The sequence below is a fragment of the Ursus americanus genome, chromosome 8, assembly GCF_024610735.1.
Source record: "Ursus americanus isolate L20-20 chromosome 8, mUrsAme1.1.p, whole genome shotgun sequence".
In the NCBI taxonomy this organism is placed as follows: domain Eukaryota; kingdom Metazoa; phylum Chordata; class Mammalia; order Carnivora; family Ursidae; genus Ursus; species Ursus americanus.
The window spans coordinates 82100180-82124493 of record NC_142134.1 but is presented as its reverse complement, the minus strand read 5'-3'; the positions used below and the strand labels follow the sequence as shown (position 1 = coordinate 82124493).

Below are 24314 nucleotides of genomic sequence, written 5' to 3'. Positions count from 1 at the left end.
AATGGGGTCCCCTCCAGAACCTGGGGGAATGGGGAGAGGGTCTCTTCCGGAGTGCGGAGGTAGGCTAGGAGGTACATTCCGGGCCCAGGATAACGGGGGCGGGCAGAAGAATGGGGGAGTCCTCCCGTGCAGGGAAGAGGGATGGAAATGTCCTTCCAGGACCCAGAAGAAGTAGGAGGGTGTCCGCTTCGGGCTGCGGTCGGGGACCACGAGGTGTGAGCTGGGCGCCAAGCAGGACGGGGATGAGCAGGGAGCCGGGCGCGTCCTGGCCTCGGGCAGAGGGGGAAAGCGCACCCTGGTCCGCGCGTGAGAGCTGGAGGGTCCAGGACCCGGCTTAGGAAGGGGTGGGGGATGCGGGACCCGCCGCAGGGGTCCCGCGACCCTGCGCAGAGTGGCGGGGGCGGGGGGTGTCGACGGTAGGAGAGAGAGGGCCGGTCACCACAGGGAAAGGGGTCTGTCTGGGCAGGGAGGGACGGGCGCTCACCTTGGGTTTGTACAGCCACTTTCGGAACCTGTTCATCATCGCCGCGCGGACCCGGCCCCGCGGCCCTCGGCCCCGCGGCCCTCGCCTCCGCAGCGCTGCGCCTGGCCCGGCTGCGGCGCGGGGCGGACGCGGGGGCAGGGCCGGGCCGGGGCCCGCGCGGTGCCTGGGCGCCGGGCGCGAGCTGAGCCGGGCGCGGAGCCGGGCGGAGGACGGCGGACAGGTGCGTGGGGCAGGTACGCGGCCGGAGATGCTTCGCGAGCGGCTCGCCGGGCCGACCCGCAGCCCGGCTGCAGGCGGACAGGCGGGCGGGCAGACGCGGGCACGGGGGCGCCGGGTCCTCGCGGCTCACTGACACCCCGCGCCTCGCCGGCCACCGCGCCGCGCGCCGCACATGCGCCAACGCGCCGCGAGCCCCCTGCCCGCCGCGGGCATCCGAGGCCGCCCAATCCCGAGGCGCCGTGCCGCGCCCCGCCCGAGGCGCGCTCCCCGCCGGAGGGCGACCAGGCGCTCCCGGGAAGGGCGAAAAACTACAAGTCCCGAGGAGGCATTGCAGGGAGGCGGGACCCCGGGCGCGGCGCCCTTCGCCGCACAGCGGGCGCTGTGCATTCTGGGGCTTGTAGTCTTTCAGCTGGGAACGCCGGTGCGTGCAGCCGGTTGCTAGGTGACGACGTCCAAACTGCACCCTTGCGCACACCCCCTGTCCCGGCTGGTGGTGGGGGTCCTGGTTGAGCGGTAGTGAAGTGGGGGACCCGCCTGGATTCGTGAGACCTGCGGCCTCCACTGGCCCTGGCGTCTGCTGTGGCGGCGGGTGGAAGTGGGACGGGAGGTTCGGCGGCAGGAGCGCCAACGAAGCCGGCCAACAGGTAGGAGGTGGGAAGGGAGCAGGTGGGAGCCGATAGAGAGGAGGGCGAGGCGCGTCCCCTCAGCATCAGAGCATCTCTCCAGCAACTTCCCATCGTCTGCAGGCAGTGCTCACTCTCCTTGCTTCTCATCTTCTTGCTTTCGCCAACCACCTTTTTTGGCTTCCTCCCAGCTCCTTGATTAAAGTTAACGGTGCTTTTTTCTTTTTAATCGTCTCAAAAAACGGTGCTTTTTAAAAATATTTTCTCCCATATTCACTGCTTCCCCCAACCATGCCCTAATTTAGATCCATAAAGACAATCACCAAAATCTAAGAATCTATTGTGTATCAAGCAGAGAGCTAAAAACAAACGTGTTGAATACAAAACATTTAAATTCCCATTGACATCTGGAGAAACTGAGGCACAAAGAGGCTGCTGTGCTCTTGGCTGTAGGAGGGGATCCAGATCAAGGACAGCACTCCCCCAGCAGCTTCGCACTTTCCCCTGACCCACCCAGCACCACTTCTCTGGGTGTTCTGAAATGTGCAGATGTGGGATACAGGAAACCCAGGTAATGTCTCCCCTGGTAGAGAACTTATTGTCTGAGACTTATATTATCAGTGGCCCAGGGCCTACGTGCTCTGATGGTTCTGGATCCCTGACCTCTTTAGTGTCTGAAAGTCGATGAGTCTGGGCACAGGCAGCCCCAGAGATTTCCTTGTGTGCTGCTGGTGGGCTATGTTCATTTCCGAGGGCCTGCTTGATCTTCCCCACACACCTCCAGCTACTACCCAGTCACTGCTCCCTTATGGAGCAAACCCGTCTCCGCTCCCCCCACCCCGGGCTGCCTCTTATCTTAGATTCTTTCTGCCTCTTCTTTCTGGAGTCCACTCTGATCAGATTTTCACCCAACTCCTCCTACAAAGTTCTTCATCAAAGTCATCCTTGCCCCCAATGTTGCTAAGTCCAGTGATCAGAGCCCCATCTCTTCCTGGAACTGTTAGCAGCGGGCAGCTCAGCTGAGCATTCTCCTCCCAAACACACCATCCTCACCTCGGTGGAACACATCGCACTCCCTGCCTCTCCTCCTGTGGTTGCCCCTTCTCAGTCTTCTTGGCTGAGGTCTCCTCTGTTTCCCAACCTCCTAACACAAGAGCCCTAGGACTCAGTCCTTGGAAGCTCTTCTCTCCACTCCTTCACTGAGTGATTTTCTGCGGTCACACGGTCTGATAAAAAGCCATTTTCTCCTGACCTTTCCAAAACTTGTATCTCCAGCCTGAACGTCACCCTGGGACTGCAGACCCCTTTACCTATTCTTTGCCAGTGGAAGTCCAACAAGTCCCCTCAAACTCAACATGTCCAAATGGACTCTTCATCTTCCCCCCATAAGATCTGCTCCTCCCAGCCAGTGCTCCTAACATGAAAACCGGGGGTGAAAACTTGGAGGACTGTTCTCTATGGTTCGTTCTCGTCCAGCTCCAAGGCTGGAGCTCTTGCTGCTGTGCAGAGGCTATCCTCCTATGCTTCCCAGTTTGAAACAGCTTGGGAGGAAGGCTGGCCTCAGGGAAGTGGGTATATCAGTTAAGATTAGGTTCAGCTAGGGGCGCCTGGGTGGCTCGGTTGATGAAGCATCCACCCTTGGTTTTGGCTCAGGTCATGATCTCATGGGTTGTGGAATAGAGCCCTGCATCCTGCTCACCACTCAGTGGGGAGTCTGCTTCTTTTTCTCTCTGCCCCTCTCTCTACTTGCTAGTGCTCTCTCTCACTCTCTCTAAAATAAATAAATCTTTTTTAAAAATGTTTAGGGGCACCTGGGTGGCTCAATCTGTTAAGCGGCTGCCTTTGGCTCAGGTCATGATCCCAGAGTCCTGGGATCAAGCCCCACATCGGGCTCCCTGCTGTTGGGGAGCCTGCTTCTCCCTCTACCCCTTCCCCCCTCATGTTCTCCCTCTCTCTCTCTCTCAAATAAATAAATAAAATATTTTTTAAAATTTTTTTAAAGATTAGATTCAGGTGCATGTAATGAAAAATCCCAAGATCATAGTGGCCCAAACAAAATTATTCATGCTTCCATAAAGGAGGTTAATGGCGGAGGCAATCCTGGAAGGTATAGCAGCCACAAAAAGCCATCAGGGACCGGACTCTTCTTGGTTCCTCCTCTGCCATCTTGAACATGTTTCCTCACAGTCCAGGATGGCTGCCTAAGCTCCTGCTATCACTTCCTGAGTCCAGGCAGCAGGATGGAAAAGAGAAGAAGCATATATGCCTCTGCCTTTCAGAAAGAATTTCCAGAAATCATGCCCTTGCACTTCATGGCATACCCAGCTGCCAGGCAGGCTGGAAAATGTCATCTTTCAGCTGGGCAGCAATAAACCCAACTAAAACTCAGTGGTTTTGTTACTCAGGAGGAAAGGGGGAGTGGAGATTAAAAAGCAACCAGCAAAACCTGCCATGTGGGTCTGTACTTTGAGCACAAGCCATCAGAGCATGACTTGGCAAAAATCCTTCAGAGACTTTTACTCAGAATCAAAAGCCTGAGATAGAATATATTTGAATTAACGCACATTTGATATCTGTGTAAATGAAGCCTCTCTAGTGGCTGAGAGTGTTGAACTGGTTTGTGTCTGATGGAATTTGAACCTCCTGTAATCTCATTTCTTTCTATAAGGGATTTGCTGAGAAAAGAAAAGCTTTGGTCCAGCCCACTTTTAAAGTTAAATATGAGACAGTCAAGTTTTGGTTAGGGGAGTGAAATCTTGGGAATTAAATACCACTTCCCGCATATCTGGTTTTACCCCATTAAAACAAAGCTGAGGAGCTAAGAGCATTATCAGAGTCAGATGACTTTACCACCCGTCTCCCACCCGAACGTGTCATTATGCTGACTAAGCTCACAGGCTCACTTCAGTGAGAATGCAGAAATCTAAGCTCTCTTTTCCTGATGTCCACCTCCTGGCGCAGCTGCTTTGTACCGGGCTGGGGGTGCAGCGCCCCTGCCCCAGGAGCCCTGGGCCTGATGGTGAGCCAGGGACCCCTCCCTCCTCCCCACAGCCCCCCCCTGCCCCGACTGCTCCCTGCAGCTGCCACCTGGCACATCTAGGCATTGCTTCTAGTTTTACATCCAGGCCCGCCCTGGACTGCAGGGAGGGCTTGGGTGGTTCTCTTGCTCTTCGTGGACTTGTGTCATCAAAGGGCCTCTTGGAGCATGCTTTCTTCACAATGTTCCAGCTCCGGGACAGGAGGGAGGGCAGGGAAGTCATCCTGCCTCCAGGAGCAGCTCCCATGCATGCAGACTGCCCCCATCAGGTGCTGGAGGGAGGGAGCCCTTTCCTGACTATGTGGTTCCTCCAGGCCAAGCTGTGTTCAGAGCAGATGCAGGAAGGTAGGGTCAAGGGCCAGACCCCATCCCAGGGCAGCGCCCCTAAGTGACAGTTGGCAGAACGGATTAAAAAAAAACCTGCAGCCTTAACATTTTTTCTATAAAAACAGACTTTTTACTTATTGCACTCATTTCCTTGTGAGCTCTGGAATATGTGATATTTGCCTTTATTATGTTGACACGGTGCCTCTTTCACCCAGTTATGGCTCACCCTGAGATGTTATCAGGAATAGGCCAGAGAAGCTGTTGGGAGAGCTTTAGAACCAGCCTGGACCTCAGGCTCCACAGGCAGGAAATCCTCCCTGGGGATGGGGAGACTGACCCCCCCACCTCAACCCCCAACTCAACATGGCGTTTGTTCTCTTCCACATAGACTTGCTTAGTAAATCTTGTTGTGGTATCTGTTATCCTCCAATTAAGTGAAACAATAAAACTGAACTCCATTAACTATAGGATCTGTGGAAGCACAGGTTTAACAAAGCACTAATATGATCTTCGGGGAGGTCTATCTCTGGATGTCAAAGCCAACTTTCAGATTGAGACTAAGAGTACCAGTTAGGGTGCTGGATCCTTTCGCACATTTGTACGCCCTGTCGTTCACCCCACAGACACGTCTGCACCACCGGCTGTGGGCCAGCTCTGGTTAAGGGCCAGGACTCAGAGGCCGGAAAGCAGGGTCCCGCTCCAGCTGCTCACGGGGGTGTCACGCAAGTTTGGACGAGTTCAGAGGAGGCACCGAGAAGGGAAGAGCTAGGGGAGGAGGAAGGCAGGCTCCACAGGGGCTGTGTTGGCACCTGGTGCTACGGGATGCCCACGAGCTCACCAGGGAGAAGACAAAGAGTGTTCAAGGTTCGGGAGATGCATGTCAGGGGCTTGTGAGCTGGTGAGAAGCTGGGTGGACAGAGCTGGGTGCAGCAGGGAAAGCAGGAGGAGGGCCCCAGGGATTGGGATTCCAGGCTGGGAAGGGGTAGGACACCCGTCTGGGTCCCCCAGGAGGTGAGAACTTGGGGGGATTTGTTCGTGATGTCTATTAGTGACAGGAGACTCCCCTGCCCTGAGACTGCTTCACCCCTCTGGGTAGCACTGCCCCCGTCCCACCTACCAGAGGCCTTGCGTCCTCCTGCCTTTCCCCCACAGCAGAAGACCTGCTGGAGGGGTAAGATGGAGGGCGGGGCCTGGGAGACCTGGTAAGGGGGGTTATGGCCAGTTGGAGAAGCCAGACTGGGTGATCATCACCTGGAAATGTCCCACAGCCTCTCAGACGTGGGACCCCCGGAAAAAGTGTTTGCATGAACACAAGTAACCAATTATGAGGGGTTCATCCCCAGGGGCCACAGGCAGCCCAACAGCCTCGAGGCTTCCAAGCTCTATCCCACCCAGCAAAGCCTCTGATGCTGGAGGAGGGGCAGTCTGGGTGAGGAGGCCACCGCTTTCTGTGGCCTTTAAAAAGTCCCTTTGTCAGGGGTGCCTGGGTGGCTCAGTTGGTTAAGCATCAGACTCTTGATCTCAGCTCAGGTCTTCATATCAGGGTCATGAGTTCAAACCCCATACTGGGCTCCACCCTGGGCATGGAGCTTACTTAACAAAATAGGATGTCCTTTTGTCCATTAGCTGCATTAGGTGGAGAAAAACCCAATATTGGTAGTGTAAAGATTGCAAACTGTGGAAATAAGTCTTTTCCAGGACTTCACCAGAGTCAGTGTTTCCTCCAGGGCCCCCAAGGCCTGGCATTCCCTCAGTCTGCAAGCCAGGCTCCAGGGAGGGGTCCCTTGGAGCCAGGACCTAGGCAGACCCCACTCCCTGGAGTCTAGACCCCCACACCAAGAAAAAGAACTGGCTGCACACCCCTCAGTGCCGCCTTTGGCTCTGAGATCTCTCCAGTGTCCCTCTGTGTGGTCAGCGATGCCATCGTCAAGGGTGGGACATCAGGACAAGGAATGGGGCAGGGCAGAAGCCCACCGGGGGGGCAGCAAGGTCAGGGCCCAGGCTGTAGGGGTCCTGCCCTCACCTAAGTCAAGCCACATGTCTTCAGTGGCCCAGCAGACCTGGGACTTGGGCCAGGAGCCCTGCACCGTATCCATGGCCTCCTGAGGTCGTGTCTGCGCCCTGCCTGCACCCCCTGCCTCTGGCGCCCAACTCCTTGCTGCTGACTCTCTCCTCGCCTCGCCCATGTCAGAGGGTCAGGACTGCTCCCCCATTCTAGCCGACCTGCCCCTGGCAGATGAGAGAGGAGAGGGCGAGCAGGACAGCTCCCTGCCCTGCAGCCACAGATGGGGACTGCTTCTGTTGCAGAGGGTGGGGGGCACTTCCTGCCCTGCAGAGAGTCCGTCCCATGGCTGAGGGTCAGACCTGGAAGAAACTACTAGCTCGGAGTCTGTGTTCACAGTTAGCACTGCTGTTGCTGCCACCCCGGCCACGTGCAAGAGCAGAAGTAGGTCACCTGGCACCCACCTGCCCCATGTCACCACCCGTCCTTCTGACCCCTGAACCCACAAAGGCCACAGGTTAGCCTCAGTGCGGGTGGCCCTGGCGAAGACAGGGACAGGATCAATGAGCACACCACTCTTGTACCTGAAGGGAGCTCCCTAGTTCCTTTCTCCTGGACCTAAGCCCACTTGGCTCTAGGTGGCCCCTGGGGCAGTGACAGCGTCCAGGTCGTGCCCGAAGCTAGCTCACTCGGTACTGATTGCTCATGAGCAGTTTGGGGCAGGACCTGATGTAGAAATAGGGACTCTGTCACTCTAGAGTCCTCCACGGGTCTCGGCCATTGCCTCCGGCAGTTTGCTCTGGTCTCTGGAGGGCCACTGGCTGTTCAAATTCAGACCCTCCTGAGGCTGGGTCTCTGGGGCCTGTGCTCGGCATCAGGGCTCCAAGCCGATTTCAGTGTGTCTCCCCATTCCAAGAGGAGTTTCTCCTAGTCACATACAAGAGAGGTTCCTGCTGGCTTCTGTCCCTGCAGAGCTAGGGCTGGGTCCAGGAGCAGCCCCTGAGGGGACAGCCCCCAAGTCAGGCCTGCAGGGCTGGGTGGTGCGGGCCCAGGTATGCAGCCAGCAGAGGGGAGAGGATGCAGAACGGTCCTGACCTTGACCAGGGCAGTGCTGAAACCTCTTTCCCTGAGCGCTCAGTAAAACCTACTCAGGACTGTGCCAGGTACAGGGCTCCTACCGGAGCCCGGGGTGCTGTGTTCTGATGTCCTTAGCCTGCCACCTAATGTCACCTTCCTGGAAATTCTCCTGCTTCCTGGTCCCTTGTCCTCCCCTTCCTGGGCTCACTCTGCAGGGTGTGGGGCCTTGCCAGTCCGCACATGCCATCGTTCTCTCCAGGCCGGAGATGGATTCCCTGCTGGGGAACCTGAGGCTACTCCATGCTCCTGTCCCTTCTGAGGCCACCTGCTGTCTCCCTTGGGGACAAAAGGTGCTTGGGAGACAGGTCCATAGGGAAACCAACCCATCCTTCATCTCTGGAACATTCTCTCACGTGATTCCTCTCTTCTCTTTCTGGAGCGCCTCTTAATTGACACTTGGACCTTTTGGAGTGGTTCTCTGGTTTTCTGTATATTTTTCTCCTACTTTCTATATCTTCATCTTTTTTTAAGATTTTATTTATTTATTTGAGAGAGGGAGAGAGAACGCACGAACGTGGGGAAGGGCAGGGGGAGAGGGAGAAGCAGGTCCCCACTGAGCAGAGAGCCTAATGTGGAGTTCGATCCCAGAACCCCGGGATCATGACCTGAGCTGAAGGCAGACGCTTCACGGACTGAGCCACCCAGGGGCCCTGGACTTTATCTTTTTTGCTCTCTGGGAGATTTTCTCAACTTTACCTTCTAGCTCTTGTATGTGTATCTTTAGTTCTGCTGCCATATTTTCATTTCCAAGAACTCCGTTTTCCGTCACGGTTCCCCGTTCCTTGGATACCAAATGGTCCATCTTTGGAAGGTGGTATGGTTGTTGTCTTTGGGCCTTAACTCTGCTCCTTCTCTTGCTGGCTTGCTTCAGTGTTTCGGGTCAGAGTGTCTTGGAGGCATCCAGCAGCATTTGGTCCTCACTCTCCTTAAAGCGGTGGGAGCACTCAGCCAGCGACCACATCGGCCGGGACCAGCTGTCTCCCTGGGGACCCCAGTGACGGTTTGTTTTCCCACTCAGTCTCCACTGGGGGACCTAGGTATGGGGGTTGCTATCTGGAGCCATCCTACCTTATCGGGAGTGGAGGAGAGGTGCCCCCACCCACCCAGGGCACTAGCAGCCTGGCTCTGCCAACGGCTGGTGCCTGGGAAGACCAGCAGGGGTGCGGCCCAGCGGTGCTCCTTGAGTAGGGGGAGAAGAAGAGGCGGGGGGAGGCCTCTACTGGGCCTGGCCACCCCCTCCAAGGGCAATTCCGGCCGGTTCCTGGGGGCCCAGCCCCACCCCAAGCAGCTCTCCAAGGTCTTCCAGAGATGGTCTCTGGACAAACTGGTCTCTTGCAGCTAGTATGATTCTGAAATGTTAAGTGCCTGGACCAGGCCTGGCCACTTACAACTGTGCATTCTCTCTAGATGTTGGGTCCCTCATCTTTAAATGGGGGTGTTGAATCTGATGACCCGGGGACTCTTCTTGCCCCAGCCCTTTGGGATTAGGTCACCCACCCCTCTGGGCAAGACCTGCTGCATGAACAGTCACTGAACCCCAGCTGGGCTTCAAGATGCTGAGAGCTCCCCCACCCCAGGGGTCAACCCCACCTGTGCACGGTGTAGGGCTTGGGGCCACCCCAGCTGGGCTACGAGATGCTCAGAGCTCCCCCACCCCAGGGGTCATCCCCACCCGTGCATAGTTGTAGGGCTGGGGGCCGCATGGGGGAGCCTGGGAGCCTCCAGGGGCTGTGGGTGAGGGCTCCCCAAGGCCAGCCTGGGCGCTCGGGTAGCAGAGGCGGGTAGGGACGCGGTCCAGGAAGTGGGCCCGCGTTACCCCTGCTGCAGTCCCTCTTGAGAAGCCCCAGGCTCCCAGGGACCACAGTCTGTTGATAAGGGTTCTGTAACTGCCTTTGCCACCTGCTGAGCTGACTGCCTAGAGGTCATGGAGGGCATGACCTGGAGTGGTTTGCTTTTAGGGTCCTGCCCTGGGAAGATGGCCTACTATGGAAAATGCATTGAAACTGTCATTGAGCAATTGAACAAATTTAAGCCTGAGAAGGACAGTCCTGAGCAGTTCCTGGAGGCTGCATCCACCGTCCTGCAGGTAGGGTCAGAGGGGCAGCTTGGGGCTCGCTGGGAGGTGTGCCAGTGACACCTGTCACGTAGCTAGTTACTTTCTAGCAAAACAACATCAAATCCCTTCCTCACAGCTGCTTTCCTTCCTACCTGGGGAGAGGCCTTGGGCACAGCTCCTCGCCCTCCAAAGGCTGGGCGTGCTCAATGTCACTGTAGGTCACGATGGTGACCCTTCGGGGCAGGACCCCCTCTGTGCCTCGAGAGGCACTCCTGGAGTCCAGAAAGTGCGTCAGACCAGTCTTTCGAAAAGACACAATGGCACTGCGACTTGGGACATGCCTGCGTGGTACCATCCAAAACTGAAAATGGGTAAGAGTCAGCTTGGATGGCCCGCCACTCCAGAGAGCGGGGCCTCCCCAGGGCAGCTCCTCATGGGCAGCGAGTGAGCGGACGGCCTCCCTCAGAGCAGCAAGGCCCACCGGAGCCCCACAGAAATAAGGGTGACCTTCCCCCCAGCAACTCAGCTCTTGTCTCCACTCCCTGGACAGCTCCTGTCCTTTTCTCCCCCAACTGCTGCCCACCCCATTTCAAGCACATACAGAGAGACTCTGGGCAGGACCCCAGGATGGGAGCAGTGCAGCTGCAGCACCTCCTGGCCCCTCTGCAGTCCCCAGAGGCCTTGCTGGGATTGAGGACTCTAGCCTTGTATCCACTGGCCATGCACCGAGGGTGGTGCCCAGGGAGCAGGAGCATGCATTGCGGGCGGGCCAGCCTTCAGGACTTTGGGACATGGGCCCCATTGGACGGGGCCTCGGGAAATGCTGTGGGACTGCCCCCTCCCCCACCTGCTGCCCGCCCATTGCCATCCGGCCGCAGCACACCTGCACCTGCACTCGCTCGGAGGCGGGGCGGCGTGGGCGAGCCCAGCGCTCCCGGGACGGTTGCCTCTGATTGCTGTCTCTGCAGCCCTCGCTTTACCAGGGCCCTTGTGAGCTACCGACGGCGCCCACCCCCAGAGGGACAGTCGCGGCCAGTCCCCACCTCTAGCCCCCATTACCTGTTCAGCTGTGCCCCTGCCGGGCCCCGGACACAGATGGACTCCCCTTCTCTTGGGGTGTGGGAGGGTATTTTCCTCCCTCTTTGGCAGCCCGAAAACCCAGAGGGAGGGCAGGGTGGGCCGGCACTAGCCTGCAGAAGGGTCCGTCCGGAGCCCTGGACAGTGTACACACACAAAGGTTGGCGGGGCTCCAGCAACCAGAGACTCTCCCATGAGAGAAACTTGGGACTCTGCTGACCCAGGGCCCGCTCCCCAGTGTCACTCAGGAAAGGACCAGGCAGGGGTCGGGGAGCACACCTCCCCCCACACCCCTGCACCCCTCTCTCGAGCTCTAGCCCTGAGACCCCAGGCGTCGTGGGGAGGTGGCCAGGCCACAACACTCTGTCCCTAAGCAGAACCGGCCTCCCCAGCGCCCGCTTGCCGCCTGGCCCCTTGGGCTGCTCCAAGGCATGGCTGTGGCAGCGCCCCCTCTATCTGCCTGACGGGTCTTCCCCAGCAGCAATGACTGCTGCTACTCCTCTCATCCTGAGAAAAAGACCTCACCTGAGGCTCTCACCTTCCACTTCCAGGGAGGCTCCTTGGTGTCTCTGCTGTGTCCCCAGCTCCCCTGCCCGCACCTCTCCAGAGCTTCCCCCCACTGCTCGGCACAAACAATAGAGTTCTTTATTTCTCAATAACAACCATTACAGAAAGTTGGGTTTGTTACAACAAATAGTGTGGGGTGTTTTTCCCTACAACCAACAGAGTATTACTGGCAAGCCCTGCACGATGTCCCCCTGTGTGCGTTTTTGCGGCGTGGGAGAACAGCACACCGACCGAGCCCCGGGGAGCTGCCCGGTGTCTCTGAGGTGGGCACCGACGCTCACATCAGGCGGAGAGGCAGCTGCCTTTTCCGACACACTGGTCCTCCCAGATCCTTTCAAATGTCCACCTCGAGTCCGGGCGGTTGGGACAACACACTCTTGTCTCCAAATGTCAGAGAATTGGTACAATCCGCTGCTTTCGTTAGACGAAGGCTCAAGACTGCCCCCTGGCAGAGAATGATCCGGCACATAAACGGACCAGCCGTCCAGTGAAGGGCAGGTGTCTCGTTTCAAAGAAGAGATGTTGAAGTCCTAACTGCTGGTTACCTGTGAATGGGACCTCATTGAGAAACGCCATCTTTGCAGATATAATTAAGAATCTCAAGATAAGATCATCCTTAATTTAGGGTGAGCCCCAAATCCAGTGACGAGCCCCCTTATAAGAAGAGAGAAATCTGGACACAGACGTGGAGACACAAGGAAGAAGGCCGTGTGACCTCGAAGGCAAGTTTAGTGACACATCTATGAGCTATGCACACCAGGATTGCTGCAGCCGCCCACAGCTGGGGAGAAGGGCGGTATGGACTCTCCCTCTGGTCCCCAAGAAGGGATCGACCTGGCCATACCTCACTTTTGGACTTCGGTCATTCCTGTGGTTTTCAGCTGCTGAGTCTGTGGTAATTTGTTACAACAGCCCCTGGACATTTGCATAGACCGGGAGCCTCCGGGGGAGGCCAAAGACGGAGGGGCCAGGTTGGCCCGCTCAGGGTGGCTGCGGACTGCTGGGCTCTGGGGACCAGTGGAGAGGAGGGCACCTCAGGTGGTCAGATGAAGCCTGGCTGAAGGGTGGGGAAAGGTCCAAGGGCTTGTGGATTGGGGGAAGGGTGCACTGACTTTCTGCAGATATATCTATAGATCAGAAAGGGATCCCTCATCGCCATGGCGCGTGTAGGGGCTGAGATGTGGGGGTTGAGCCTCTCTAGGCGCCAGTCTCCAGAGTGCCTGACAGTGGCACAGAGGAGCTGGCTGAAGCTGGAGGAGCAAGGGACGGGTGGGGGCGAGGGTGACAGCACCAGCAACCAGACACGCTGCAAGCAAGCATCTGCGCTGGCCCGAAAGCCTGGTTCTCCTGTGCTCCCTGGCCAGGCCCTTGGGGAGGGATGGGATGAGAAGGAGCTCCCCCCTCCACCCCCTCTGGCCGTGCTCCCAGCTCTGACCCTCACAGTTAATGTCACTTTGGAACAGGCATCATTTCATTAGAGCATCACGAGGTGGACTTGAGAGTTTCCTGTAGGGGGAGGGGTGCTGGGGGGTGTTACTCCCTGCGCGCTGTCCTGGGCCACTCCTTCCCCTCCCGCACACTCGCAGAGCCCCACGTGGACAACAGGCACAACAGCTGGGGCACCAGGATGAACAGGTGGGCATAGGAACCTCCAGAGTATCGACAAGAGCCTGCAGGACGGGGGCGGGGGGGGAGGTGCTGGGTGGAGCGGTGGCTTGAGGCATCCACAGAGTCCACGAAGTCTCAGCAGACCTCCAACAAGGGTCTGGCTTTGAGAGAGAGTACCTGAGGGGTGGGAGGTAGGGGACCACGGAGATGCCCCAAGCAGAGGGATCTGCATGAGCCAGGGACAGCAGAGTCCTGACCTGTGGCAGGCGCTATGTGGGCGGGGTGGCCAAGCAGGGCCTGAGTGCATAAGCTGGGACCGCGGGGCAATCTTGGCAGCCTGTGGGCAAGGGCAGGCAGACAGGTGAGTCCCGAGCATGAGAAGGGAAAGGTCAGCACGAGGCTGGCAGGAGAGGTACTGGACAGCTGGTCAGACAGTGCAGAGGTGAGGTGGGGAGGGGAGAGGCCCAGCTGACCACCCACCCAGCCACCCCTGCTGGGGAGAGAGGTGCTGGGGAGGGTGGCAAGGGGGAAGGGAGGGGGCTCGTGCAGGACGGTAGGGGGGAAGGCAGGGGCTGGGGGGCCAGGGGCCTGGAATCACCAGCCATGTCCTTGCCTGGAAGGCAGCGGGTGGCCGTGGCCACGTCCCAGAATGCCGTTCTTGCTCCTCCGGTCCGTAGCTCAGAGAAGGCCTGGGCTCAGGAAAGAGTTTTTAATTGAGTATTTTCTCAGTGCCTCATTTACTGACATCAGAGATCCAAAATGGTATCCAGTGGGGGGTCTCCCTCCCCCGCTGGCCCTCGAGACAAGAGAGACCAGTGTCCTGCGGTTCCTTCCAGAGGCCGTGCAGGCCTCTGGCAGAGACACTACATGTGGCAAAAATTACGTCTACATTGTATCTTTCATATATGAAAACAGCATCATTTTTTATAAAATGTTTAAGCAATCTTACCAGATGATAGCGCATGGTCATGCAGTCCTGCACTTGGCTTCCCAGGGCTTGTTCTGTGTTCGTGGACGCAAGAGCGTCCTACCGCCCGGCTGTGACAGTCTCGGCAGCTGTCCCTGGTCAATGGGCTTGTAGGTTGTTTCCGGGGTTTCAGTACGAGAAGCGCCGCGGGGTGGACTGGTCTGCCGCCTGCCTCTGCAGCTGGGAAAGCCAGGTGCACCCAGAGGCTGACCATCCTTCTCGAAGAGAGAGAGTGGGCCCTGGCGAGCTCTGTAGACACAGCCAGCTGACCCCTCGCAGGGAGAGACACACTGACCGTGTCCCTTGCAGGCAGGGAGTGTTCGTTCCCCTCCAGCCTTGCTTACGCGCTATGCTAGCAGCTAGTTTCATCGTTGCCACGTAGGTGGAAAAAGGCACTCAGGGTAGTTATAATCAACATTTCTCTGTTTTCGTTGCCAAGTTTTGAAACAGTATGTGTTTCTATGTCTGAACTATCTGCTTGGACCTGTATCTGTCAGGAAACAGTGTTTGGCTATGAGAAAATCCAGAAAAGCAATGGCTTGAAGAAATTAGAGGTATCTTGGCTCACATAAGAAGCAGTCTGCAGACAGTCTAGGGCAGGCTCAACAGCTCCGTGGGGCCATCAGGAATGCATTCTCCTTCCTCTCCGCTTGGCGCTCCTTAGAATGTACCTTTGTCTTGTAATCACTGAATGGCTGCCCTGCCTCCAGCATTGCATCCATATCCACCAGGTAAGAAGAGGACAAAGGCAAATAGCATAAGGCAGGTGCCAGGTGAATCTGCCTAACTTTCTAAGAGCCTTCTTGGAGGCTATGTCTAGCAATTTGCCATTAGATCTCATTGATTAAAGCCATTTGCTACATGGCTCCATCAGCAGGGGCTGGAAAAGGTTTTAGCTGAGCACACCATCCACAATGAGCTAGCATTCTTCTGTTGGGCAGGAGAAAAGGAGAAAGGGTTGTGCTGACATCTGGCAGCCTCAAGCTTCCTCTCCCTGCTTTTCTCCCTGGCTTCAGTCTTGGCATCACTGATGAGCAGGGGCTCCTGGGTATTCTGCACTGTGCCAAGTCTGCACCCAGGCCCCTGTCCTGACCTGGACCCTGGTCTCACTCTGCCCTTACTCTGTGGTGCTGGCAGACAAGCCGGGTCTGGGAACTCCTGCAGGAGGTAGCTGGTGATGGTGGAACATGGGCAGGCTTGCAGGCCTCTGGGTCCTCTGCCCCCAGGCCTGGCCCCCTCCCAGGACTGTCCATGAAACTGTTATCGAAGGGCTTGCTGCCCTCCCTGGGGGACAGCAGGGGGCTGTGGACTTGGGAGTCCTGAACTGGACCAAGGCCCAAAATCATATCACAACACTCAGAGGCCCTTGGGTGGCCAACACCCTCTGGGTTCTGTGATCGAGGCAGGTTTGGGCTTAAGAATCAGCTCTGGTTCTGGGGTGCTCTCTGCCATTTGGTCCTCACCCTACCTCCTTTTGGAGAAAGCCCAGCCAGCCGGCCAACCCAGCCCCAGCAGCCCTCTGCCAGCCTGGACAGAAGGACCTGGTCTGGAGCACAGAGCCCTCTGACCTATTTCATCCCACCAGGCCTCAGTCTCCCCTCTGTGACCAGCTGGGTTCTCTGGCAGCGAGGACCTGGTCCTGGGCCCAGCCTAGCCATTGAGCCATAGTGTCATTTACTGCTCGGCTCTGCGTCTTCCAGAATCCCTGGGCCCCTTGCAGCCCTGCCTGACCTCCTTGCCTGGGGACTGACCGCATGAGGGCTTCCAGCCACGGCTCAAGGCTCTGACCTTATAAAAAATACATACCCACACTTCCCAAATGCAGACGTAATGAATGAGAAGTGGAGTCACTGTTGTGAGAGGCAGGCGTCCTGCAGAGTCATGCGCCTCGGCTCCAGCCCCGCTGACTCACTGCTCTCTGACCTGCCTGCATGGCCACCCTGGGCTTCCTCGGGCCTCCTTGGACAAAGCGTGGACACAGCCCAGGGGTCAGAGGACTGTGTGGGGAAACTGAAGCAGAAGCTTAGCTGGACTGAGACCCCACTCTGCGCCAGCCTGCACTCAGTGAGGTCTCTGGGTCCCCACCATGGCCCACAGAGACAGGACCTTCTGTTCCCTCTCTCATAAGCTCCGGGCTGACATTCTCGCAGGGAAGGCCAATCAACTGCCAGAATGTGCTGCTAGGCGAGAGGGCTAGCGGATGTCTGACTGTGGGGAGGTCAGGCACGCCTCCCCAGGTCCGGTAGCACCTGAGCAAAGACCTGGTGGGAGTGAAGGAGCCACAGTAAGGACTCCTTCTGGAAGTTTCTAAAGAAGGAGACATGATGTCGCATCTATTTTAAAAGAATTGCTTCGTGGCCAGGTTGGAAATAGAGGGCGGCCAAAAGGAGAAGCTGGGTTCCCTAGCTGTCCCTGAGGCACCGGGTGGGAGCAGAGGGATGCATCGGGGGTTTGGGAGCTGGGGGTTGTGCTTACGGGGAAGGTCAGGCTGGGGAGGGGCAGGTTTGGGTGAAGCCCAGGGAGCCAGCCTCCTGCAGGGTCACCAGACAAACAAGTGGGGGGAGGGGCAGTAGCAGACAGAGCTTTCTGGAGTCCAGGGAGGGCGGCAGGTTTTCAGCCTTGTCGCTGGGTGAGGTGCCCCGGGGGCTGAGTGCAGACAAGGAGAAAGCTGGACAGGAGGGATGGGCCCTGAGACCAGGAGCCTGCAACGGAGCCTGAGAGCCAAGGGTGTCAGCAGGAGGCTATTACATGAGAACATTGCTACCAGAGGCCCGTCCAGGCACCGGCAGGAGCCCGGGATTCAGAACAGAGAGGCTCAAGCTCAAGGCTGGGGCAGCCCGGGGCCGCGCATCGGTCACCTCTGCGGGGGCAGGAGAGACGCATCTTCTCCCTTGCCCTTCTGTCCCTCCTGTAAGGGCAGGACCAAACTGTGCCCAGAACCTCGGGGGCAGAGCCCCCTGAAGAACACGGTCCCTGGGCCTCCAGCCCCTGTGGTGCAGGTGGGAATGACATCGTCTGCCAAGACAACATCCAGATGTCCCACGCACGTGTGTGGGGACACCAGCTCTCCGGGGTCATGTGGCCTGCCCAGGAGCCCACAGGTCGTCTCATTTCTCTGTTGTTTTCTTAGCATGAAAACAGGGAAGAAACCATGAAGGAAAAGATTTGACCTCAAAAACAAAAGAGAGAGAGAGAGAGAGAAACTTCTGTGTGGTCTGTGTGCCAAAAAATACTTTATACAAAGTTAAAGGGCAAATTACAAAAAATAACTATCATATTAATGAACATGTTTATTGCCTCCCTCTATAAAGAGCTTATAGGGACACCTGGGGGGCTCAGCTGGTTAAGCGTCTGCCTTCGGCTCAGGTCATGATCCCAGGGTCCTGGGATTTAGCCCCGCGTCGGGCTCCTTGCTGAGGGAGCCTGCTTCTCCCTCTGCCTCTGCTGCTCCCCTTACTTGTGCTCTCTCTCTCCCTCTCTCTCTCAAATAAATAAAATCTTTAAAAAAAATAAAATAAAGAGCTCATAAAAATGGTTAAGAAAAATATCATCCCAATAAAAAGTTAGCCAAGAATATAAATTGATAATTCACAGAAGTACAAATAAATGTCCAATAAACATATGTAAATTTCACTGATTATAAAAAAATTAAGAATAAAACAACGAGATACCAAAGTGTATCTAATAGATTGCCCCCCAATTTTTTTAACGACACTGTAGGTGAGTTTATTTTGATGTGCTTTGCACCTGTTGGCAGAGGGGGCGGGTAGGTCCGCACTTCGACTTCGTACCACATTAACTGTCTTGTGGCCGCGTTCTAAGTTCTGTGGGAGCATGGCACCTGTGGCTGCCTTGCTCCCCTGCGACAGGAGGAGAGACTCCCCTGCACTGACACTAAGGCTCTTATTCTTTCCCTTTGCCCTGAACTTCTTTTCTTTTCAGAAGGAAGTAAAACATTTATTGGGCATAAATGTACTGCATATACGCAACGGATACAGTTAGGCATCGCACGCAGCATAGTATTTGCAAAATCCGTACATTACCATTGACATGGCAGGTTTCGCACAACGTATATGAACTAGTCCAAAATTTACAGCACAGTAAGACATATGATTGCTTTTTTCTTCTGAAGTTGAAAAGCTTGGAAAACATTTTATCTTTCAGTGTGAACTGTGCAAGGCTGGCATTCCAGCCATTCAGTTAGGGCACTCCTCGATCTGACTGGAGAGCAGAATGACGACCGCCAGCCGGACACAGGCAGAAACCGCCAACGTTTCAAGTCGATAAGAACAAGGCAGACGACAGGGGAAAAGACCCTTGAAAGAGTTTTCTTCTTAAATGCCCTGAACTTCTTGTATGCGGGCATCTCCTGCATTTTGGACGGTTCTTTTCCATTCCCAGCAGTGTGATTGCTGGGTTAGAGGGGACAGGGACTATAAGGTGCCCGAAGTGTACTCCCAGACTGCTTTGCAGGAAAGGCTCCCAGGCACCTGCCCCCCCCCCCGCCCCTGGGCCTTTGTACGGCTTCGTGGGCAGCACTGGATGTTCTTTTTCATTCTTCCTTTTTTCAAAAGCTACATTCCTTTTTTTAATTAGTAGCACGTGACAGCACAGGTTACCAACCCCAAAGTGTTGCGGTCTCCCCAGAATGACACCCCCCCCCCACCGAGGGTACAGTCCCTCTCGTTACTGGTAATTCCCGCCTGGCTTTGCATATCCGATGAGTCCCACAGAGGCTCCCGTAATACTGTTTTCCTTTTCTTTGGGGGTTACTTTTTTAATAATTCATTTGGAAATCTTTGTAAGAGCTTGCGAGTCTTTTCTCTTCCTGTGGTAAAACACACGTGAGGTAAAATTTACCATCTTAACCATGTGAAGTGCAAGGTCCAATGGCATCAAGTATCCTCACGTTGCACAGCCATCCCCGCCCCCTGTCCCCAGAACCTTCTCCTCTTCCCCAGCTGAAACTGTTCCCATGAAACCCTAGCTGCCCAGCCCCCGCCCCCGCCCCAGGCCCCCAGCATCCTGCTTTCTGTCCTGGGAATCTGGCTCCTTCAGGGGCCTCCCGTACGTGAAATCACACATTGGTCCTTTTGGGGCGTCTGTTTTAATGCGTCATTTCCATGTTTATTTATGTCTTTGCCTCCAACTCGCCATCACTACCCAGGAACACCCAAGGCACCACCTCCTGGAGAGGACCTGCTGGGCCCAAGGCTCTGCCCCCTGCTCTGAGGCAGGTGCCTGACGGAGCTCTTCCCTCATACCGAGGGCCCCGGGGCCCTGGCCCGTGGCCCCCTCCCGGCTGTTTCTCTTCCAGACTCTGAGCCCCCAGAAGCAGGAGTTCATTTTGGAGGTGCTGTCCGGGTGCCTCGAGTACCAGAAGCTGCTGGCTGTGGTGGTGGACGCCTTCTATGTGCGGGCTGGCTGGCTCTGCCCACGGGCTGACTACAACCTCTTCGAGGGTAGGTGTCCCTGCAGCTCAGGGTCCGCCTGACAGACACGGACACAGACTCCAGGCCCATTGAAAGCCCGCCTCCAGGCAGGTGGAACTCGGGCCCTGCTGCCCGGGCCCAGAGCCTCTGGTCCGTGAGGGAGGCACAGCCCGCTTCAGAGAGAATGCCCCAAAAGGCCAGGCTGGGTGAAATGATGATCCTTTATCATCAGCCCTGTTCCTGACCCCCAAACCCTGAGGACTACAGGCAGGGCCAGCCTATGGCTGCAGTCCGCACTGTACAGCCGGGGATTACATACCAGATGTCTCTGCCTGGCTTCTTGCCGGGCCCTGACGGCCATCTGCTCTTCTGGCATGTGGTGAACATGGCACAGTGGCCAGTGTCTCCAGTGGGTGATGGTGCAGCCCCCAGCCCCTGGACTAGGCTGCAGGGCTCCTGTCCGGGGGGACAGGATGAGGACTGTGGGGTGCTGGGGGACCAAGCTTGGTGTCCGGGGGCCAGGTCCGGAGCTGGCTCCTGGGCCCCCACCTAGCAGTCAGTGTAACCAACAGCCCCGCGGATGGCTCTCACCTGGCCCAGGGACATTCAAGCTCCAGTTGGCCCGAGGCTATTCGGTCTCTCGGAATTAACAAACGAAAATCCGAAATGGTTTTACTTTTACCCAGGGAACTTCTGCAATTTCTGAGAACTCATCAAATGAGTTAATGAGTGGAAGTGGGGTGGAAGCCACCACACACTCACCTGTGTGAGACGATGTCATCTGTGCTATCGTGTCATCTTGTCCATTTCACGGGGCGCCAGGTGGAGCTCCCACCCTGACTGCACAGCTGTCAGGCCCCTGGCCTGTGGCTGACTCCCCCACTTTCAAATCCTAGGGGGTGCAGGGGAGGACACCCCAGGGTCTGCCCCACGCTCACCAGCCCTACCTTCTTAGTGATCTGCTACCTGGCCACATTCCAGCTGGAGGAACTTGGCTTTCAACTCTTCTGTGACATTGTCAGGGCCCAGCCCGTGGACAAGATGCACAAGGTGAGCCCCCTCCACCTGCCCTGCCACTCCTTCTCTTTTAAGATTTTATTTATTTGATTGAGAGAGAAAGAGCAAGCGAGAGAGAGCATAAGCAGGGGGGACAGCAGAGGGAGAGGGAGACGCAGGCTCCCTCAGCAAGGAGCCTGACGTGGGATTCGGTCCCAGGATCCCAGAATCATGACCCGAGCTGAAGGCAGATGCTGACACACGACTCTCGTGCTGCCTGGCCCGCCCCCAGTGAACGACCTGTTCCCAAGGCCCGCAGCTCAGGGTGCACTTTTGGGGACCCAGACAGAGGCATCGTATCTCTTAGTCCACAAGAAGCTCTCGTGGGGGACTCCAGCACGTGGCCTCCCCTTACAGCCGGTTTTCCGGAGCCTGGTTTGAGTGGTCTGTAGTGGTCCCCTGACTAGACAAGGCCCTCGAAGCCGGAGTATGGCTTCAGCTTGGTGGACACCCTACAGAGCAGCCCCCCAACAGGCCAAGGGCTGGGGCCTGAGCTTCACCTCCTGTGGCCACAGCCAGCCCACTCTGCACAAGCCCCTCCAGCCCCCCAAGTGGCCAGCCTCCACTGAGAAGCTAAACTGTGCTATCTTCTAGAACCAGCTCTGTTACACTTGAGGGCCCCGACGGGAAAACAGCCATTAGGAGCCCACGGCCGCGGGAGATTCCTGCTGCGGCAGGGTCCGGGCCATCCCAGGGGAAACATCCTCAGTCCCTTGAGGGCGGGGTGGGCAGGTCACTCCCGGGGCCCACAACCGGCACTGCCCAGGCAAGCAGCGGCAGGTAGCAGACAACGGTGCAACTCCATTCTTGGAATTCTGGAGCCCACGGGGTGGGGGTGGACGAGGAGGCTGCTGTCCCCACCAAGAGCTCTCCAGAAGTGGGGTGTGGGCCTTCCAGGTCCTGGACAGCCAGCTCAAGAACAGGGTCCCCACCAGCGGGGATGGGCCCTGCTTGGCTGGGGTATGCTCCAGGACTGGGGTGGGCTGCCCCGAACGCCCGGACACTGTGAGCAGAAGCCCACATGGTGAGGGTCAGCTCCCAGAGCAGGCACGCCAGCCCAGCAGGGGAGCAGGGGTCGGGCTCCCGTCTCTGTTCTGGGGAGGGAGGGTCTATCCTGGGGGGCCTCCTGCTCTGGGGTGGACAGAGGTCTCCTCTCACGGTGCATTAGCCGCACCTGCCCACTGGACACTGGCTTTCTGTGTGAGGGGAACTGGGGGCCTCACCAGGTTGGGGGGTCTAGATCCAAGCCCCCCCCCCAGTGGTTCCTGTTTCTCCCGCAGTTCCTCAGGTTCTTCTTCAACCCCTTAAACCTGTGCTCATGGATCAAGGATGAGTGGAGCCTCATCTACGAGACCGCCCATGTGAGAGAGAACTGGATCGACCCCCTGATGAGGTGGGCCAGGCTGGGAGCCTCCCTGCACCGCACTCCCTAAAGCCGCCCCCACTGCCTGTCCCCATGTCTCATGACAGGCTTGGGCAAACACTGGTTTCACAGGTGCAGGCCAGGACCCACAGGAGAAGGACCAGCACGGGAGTCAGGGTGAAGCGGCCCTCTGTTGCTTCCCTTCTGATAGGGCCCGGGGGGGGGGCGCGGTTGTCCACATTGTCTTCCTGGGGACAGAGAGATTGTTTGGGCACAAATAGACCATGTTAGGTACCAGCGGTGTGCAGGAGACCCAGAGGCCCAGGGATGGTAGAAGCCCTTCTGTGGGAAGGAAACTGTGGCTCTGGGGTTGTGGGGTGTCCTCAGAGCTGCCCCTGCCCTGGAAGAAAGTCCTCAGTCCCAGCCAGGCTGGATTCACTGTCCATCCACAGGGCTGCCAGCAGGGGCCTGGGCCTGCAGGGCCCTGAGAGCTACCTCTGGGGTCAGCCTGCTTCCTGGGCGCCCCGCCCCCTGCCCCACCACCCCCTATGCAGCCCTACTACTGCCCACTATGGGACCAGCCCCATCCCAGACCTGCCCTGCCCCACGTGCCCCTCCTGAAACCCTGCTCCCCATTGGCCCTCAGACATGCCCCTCCTTCCTCTGGGGGCCGAGGTCCTCAAGCTATCCAAACCATGCTGCCTGCCCTCAGGGGAGCCTCACTGGCCAGGCTGGTGATGTGGGCTATGCCCTGCCCAAACCCCTGCTCCATGGCACCCCCGCCCCACTCCTGTAGCCCCTTCTCCACATGTCACCAACAGCGCAGCTCTGGGAACGTTCCAGGAATCTCCAGCTTGCCCTGGCTTCCTTCCTTGGGCCATCTGCTGGCCCAGATTCGCTCCATGTCCCCAGTGCCCTCCTCCTCAGACCCGCTGGACTCCTGCAGCGAGGATCTCTCTGTCCCTGTCCTCCCAGCTTCCCACTCGCTCGCTCGCCAGCTTGGCTGGGGCCCACAGTGCTGCTGGTCCTGCTTCCCCACCTGCTGTGCGACGCTGGGGTGTGGCTGGTACAGTGCCTGCATCGGAGACATCATCACCCCCACCCGGAAGTAGACCCGGGTGTTTGGGGGACCCTTTGGATCCCAAGGACCGTGTCCTAGTTGACGTGCTTTGGAAGTGGCGCTAAACGGCTGCTTCCACCTTTGCCTTCAAGATGGCAGCCGGAGGTCCAGGAGCTGATCCACCAGCTGGAGGAAGCGATGTCCAATCAGCCCCCTCTTTCAAAGACCAAGGCCAAGGTCACAGAGCCCAAGGAGTTCAACCTGACTGTCCCCCGGCCCCGTGCCATTCCAGTCCCTGAGCCAGTCCCGGTCGTGGCCAAGTCAAAACCAGTAAGTGCAGGCATTTGCGGTGGGCACAGGCTGTGAGCCGGTGGCAGGCTGGGCTCTTCCCGGGGCGAGGGTGCTCTGGACCAGACTAGGAGTGTTTGATGACCCCACCCAGCTGACCTGGAGCCTGCCCAGTGGGCTCCTGGGCTCCACATACTGAGGTCTGGTCAGTGACATGAAATGAGGCTAGGGGACCATGGTGCTCAGAACCATCTGGGCTCAGCACGTGGAGCCTGTTGCAGCATACCTCTCCCTCCCTATTAAAGAGTGCACGGCGCACGTGTAAATCACCATATACTTTTCTGTACTCTTCAGCTCGTGGGCCGGTGGTAATGTCTGTCTATGTGACCCTAGTCATATGGGCCTGTCCCCACCCCAGGGCCTTTGCACATCTGTCACATCTGCCTAGACCCTCTTCCCCGCCCTCTTCCTCTCCCTCTCCCTACCTTGCCGACTTCTCCTGCCAGTCAGGATGCTGTGTATTGCAAATAACAGGAAAAAGCCGTTCAATCTGGTTTAGACCATAGAGAACTGGCTGCCTCTGGCTTGATCAGAGCTCTAGCTGTGCTTCTGTGGGTCACCTTTATCTTTGGGCAAACTTTCATCATTGTAGCAAACCATCCAGGGCATGAGAAGACATCTAGGGCCAAGAATTCCATGACAGTATGATGAGACCAGCTCAGGGGGCATGCCCCCCCCTTGAGCTGGTCACCGTGACTGGGGTGCGACATTCTGACTGCTTGTGCTCTCTGCCCCGAGCACCAGTGGTGGCTCAGCTTCCCGGAACCACCCTGGTTTCCTCACAGAATTGAGGACCATGTGAGGGTAAGGGGGTGGTGCTGGGGGGCAGCCTTAGGTCTCACTGCAGCTTGTCTGCCCAGACAGGCTTTCCGCAAACCCCTCACCCCTCATCGAGTTTTCGGATGCCCCTTAGACACATAGGGCAGAGGACAAGGAGTTAAGGTCTGGAGC

The 24314-nt window shown here is 57.4% G+C and overlaps 2 protein-coding genes across 4 annotated transcripts in view; one reads left to right on the top strand and one right to left on the bottom strand.

Moving 5' to 3' along the window:
• ZFYVE28 (zinc finger FYVE-type containing 28) overlaps positions 1 to 663 on the bottom strand; it is a 114445-nt gene extending 113782 nt beyond the window's left edge. For all 3 annotated transcript variants that reach the window (XR_006775739.2, XM_045774760.2, XM_045774761.2), the window contains exon 1: positions 485 to 663. Coding sequence is in view for 2 of the 3 variants with exons in the window: in XM_045774760.2 (XP_045630716.2) it covers positions 485 to 523 (39 nt within the window). In the remaining variant the exon portion in view is untranslated. The remainder of the gene's footprint in view (positions 1 to 484) is intronic.
• A 483-nt stretch (positions 664 to 1146) lies between these two features.
• The window catches only part of CFAP99 (cilia and flagella associated protein 99), a 38956-nt gene continuing 15788 nt past the window's right edge, over positions 1147 to 24314 (top strand). Inside the window, exons 1-7 of the mRNA XM_045774840.2 lie at positions 1147 to 1347; positions 8701 to 8829; positions 9788 to 9915; positions 19422 to 19566; positions 20492 to 20586; positions 21873 to 21985; positions 23168 to 23345. Coding sequence (XP_045630796.2) covers positions 9805 to 9915; positions 19422 to 19566; positions 20492 to 20586; positions 21873 to 21985; positions 23168 to 23345 — 642 coding nt within the window. The 5' untranslated portion in view covers positions 1147 to 1347; positions 8701 to 8829; positions 9788 to 9804. The remainder of the gene's footprint in view (positions 1348 to 8700; positions 8830 to 9787; positions 9916 to 19421; positions 19567 to 20491; positions 20587 to 21872; positions 21986 to 23167; positions 23346 to 24314) is intronic.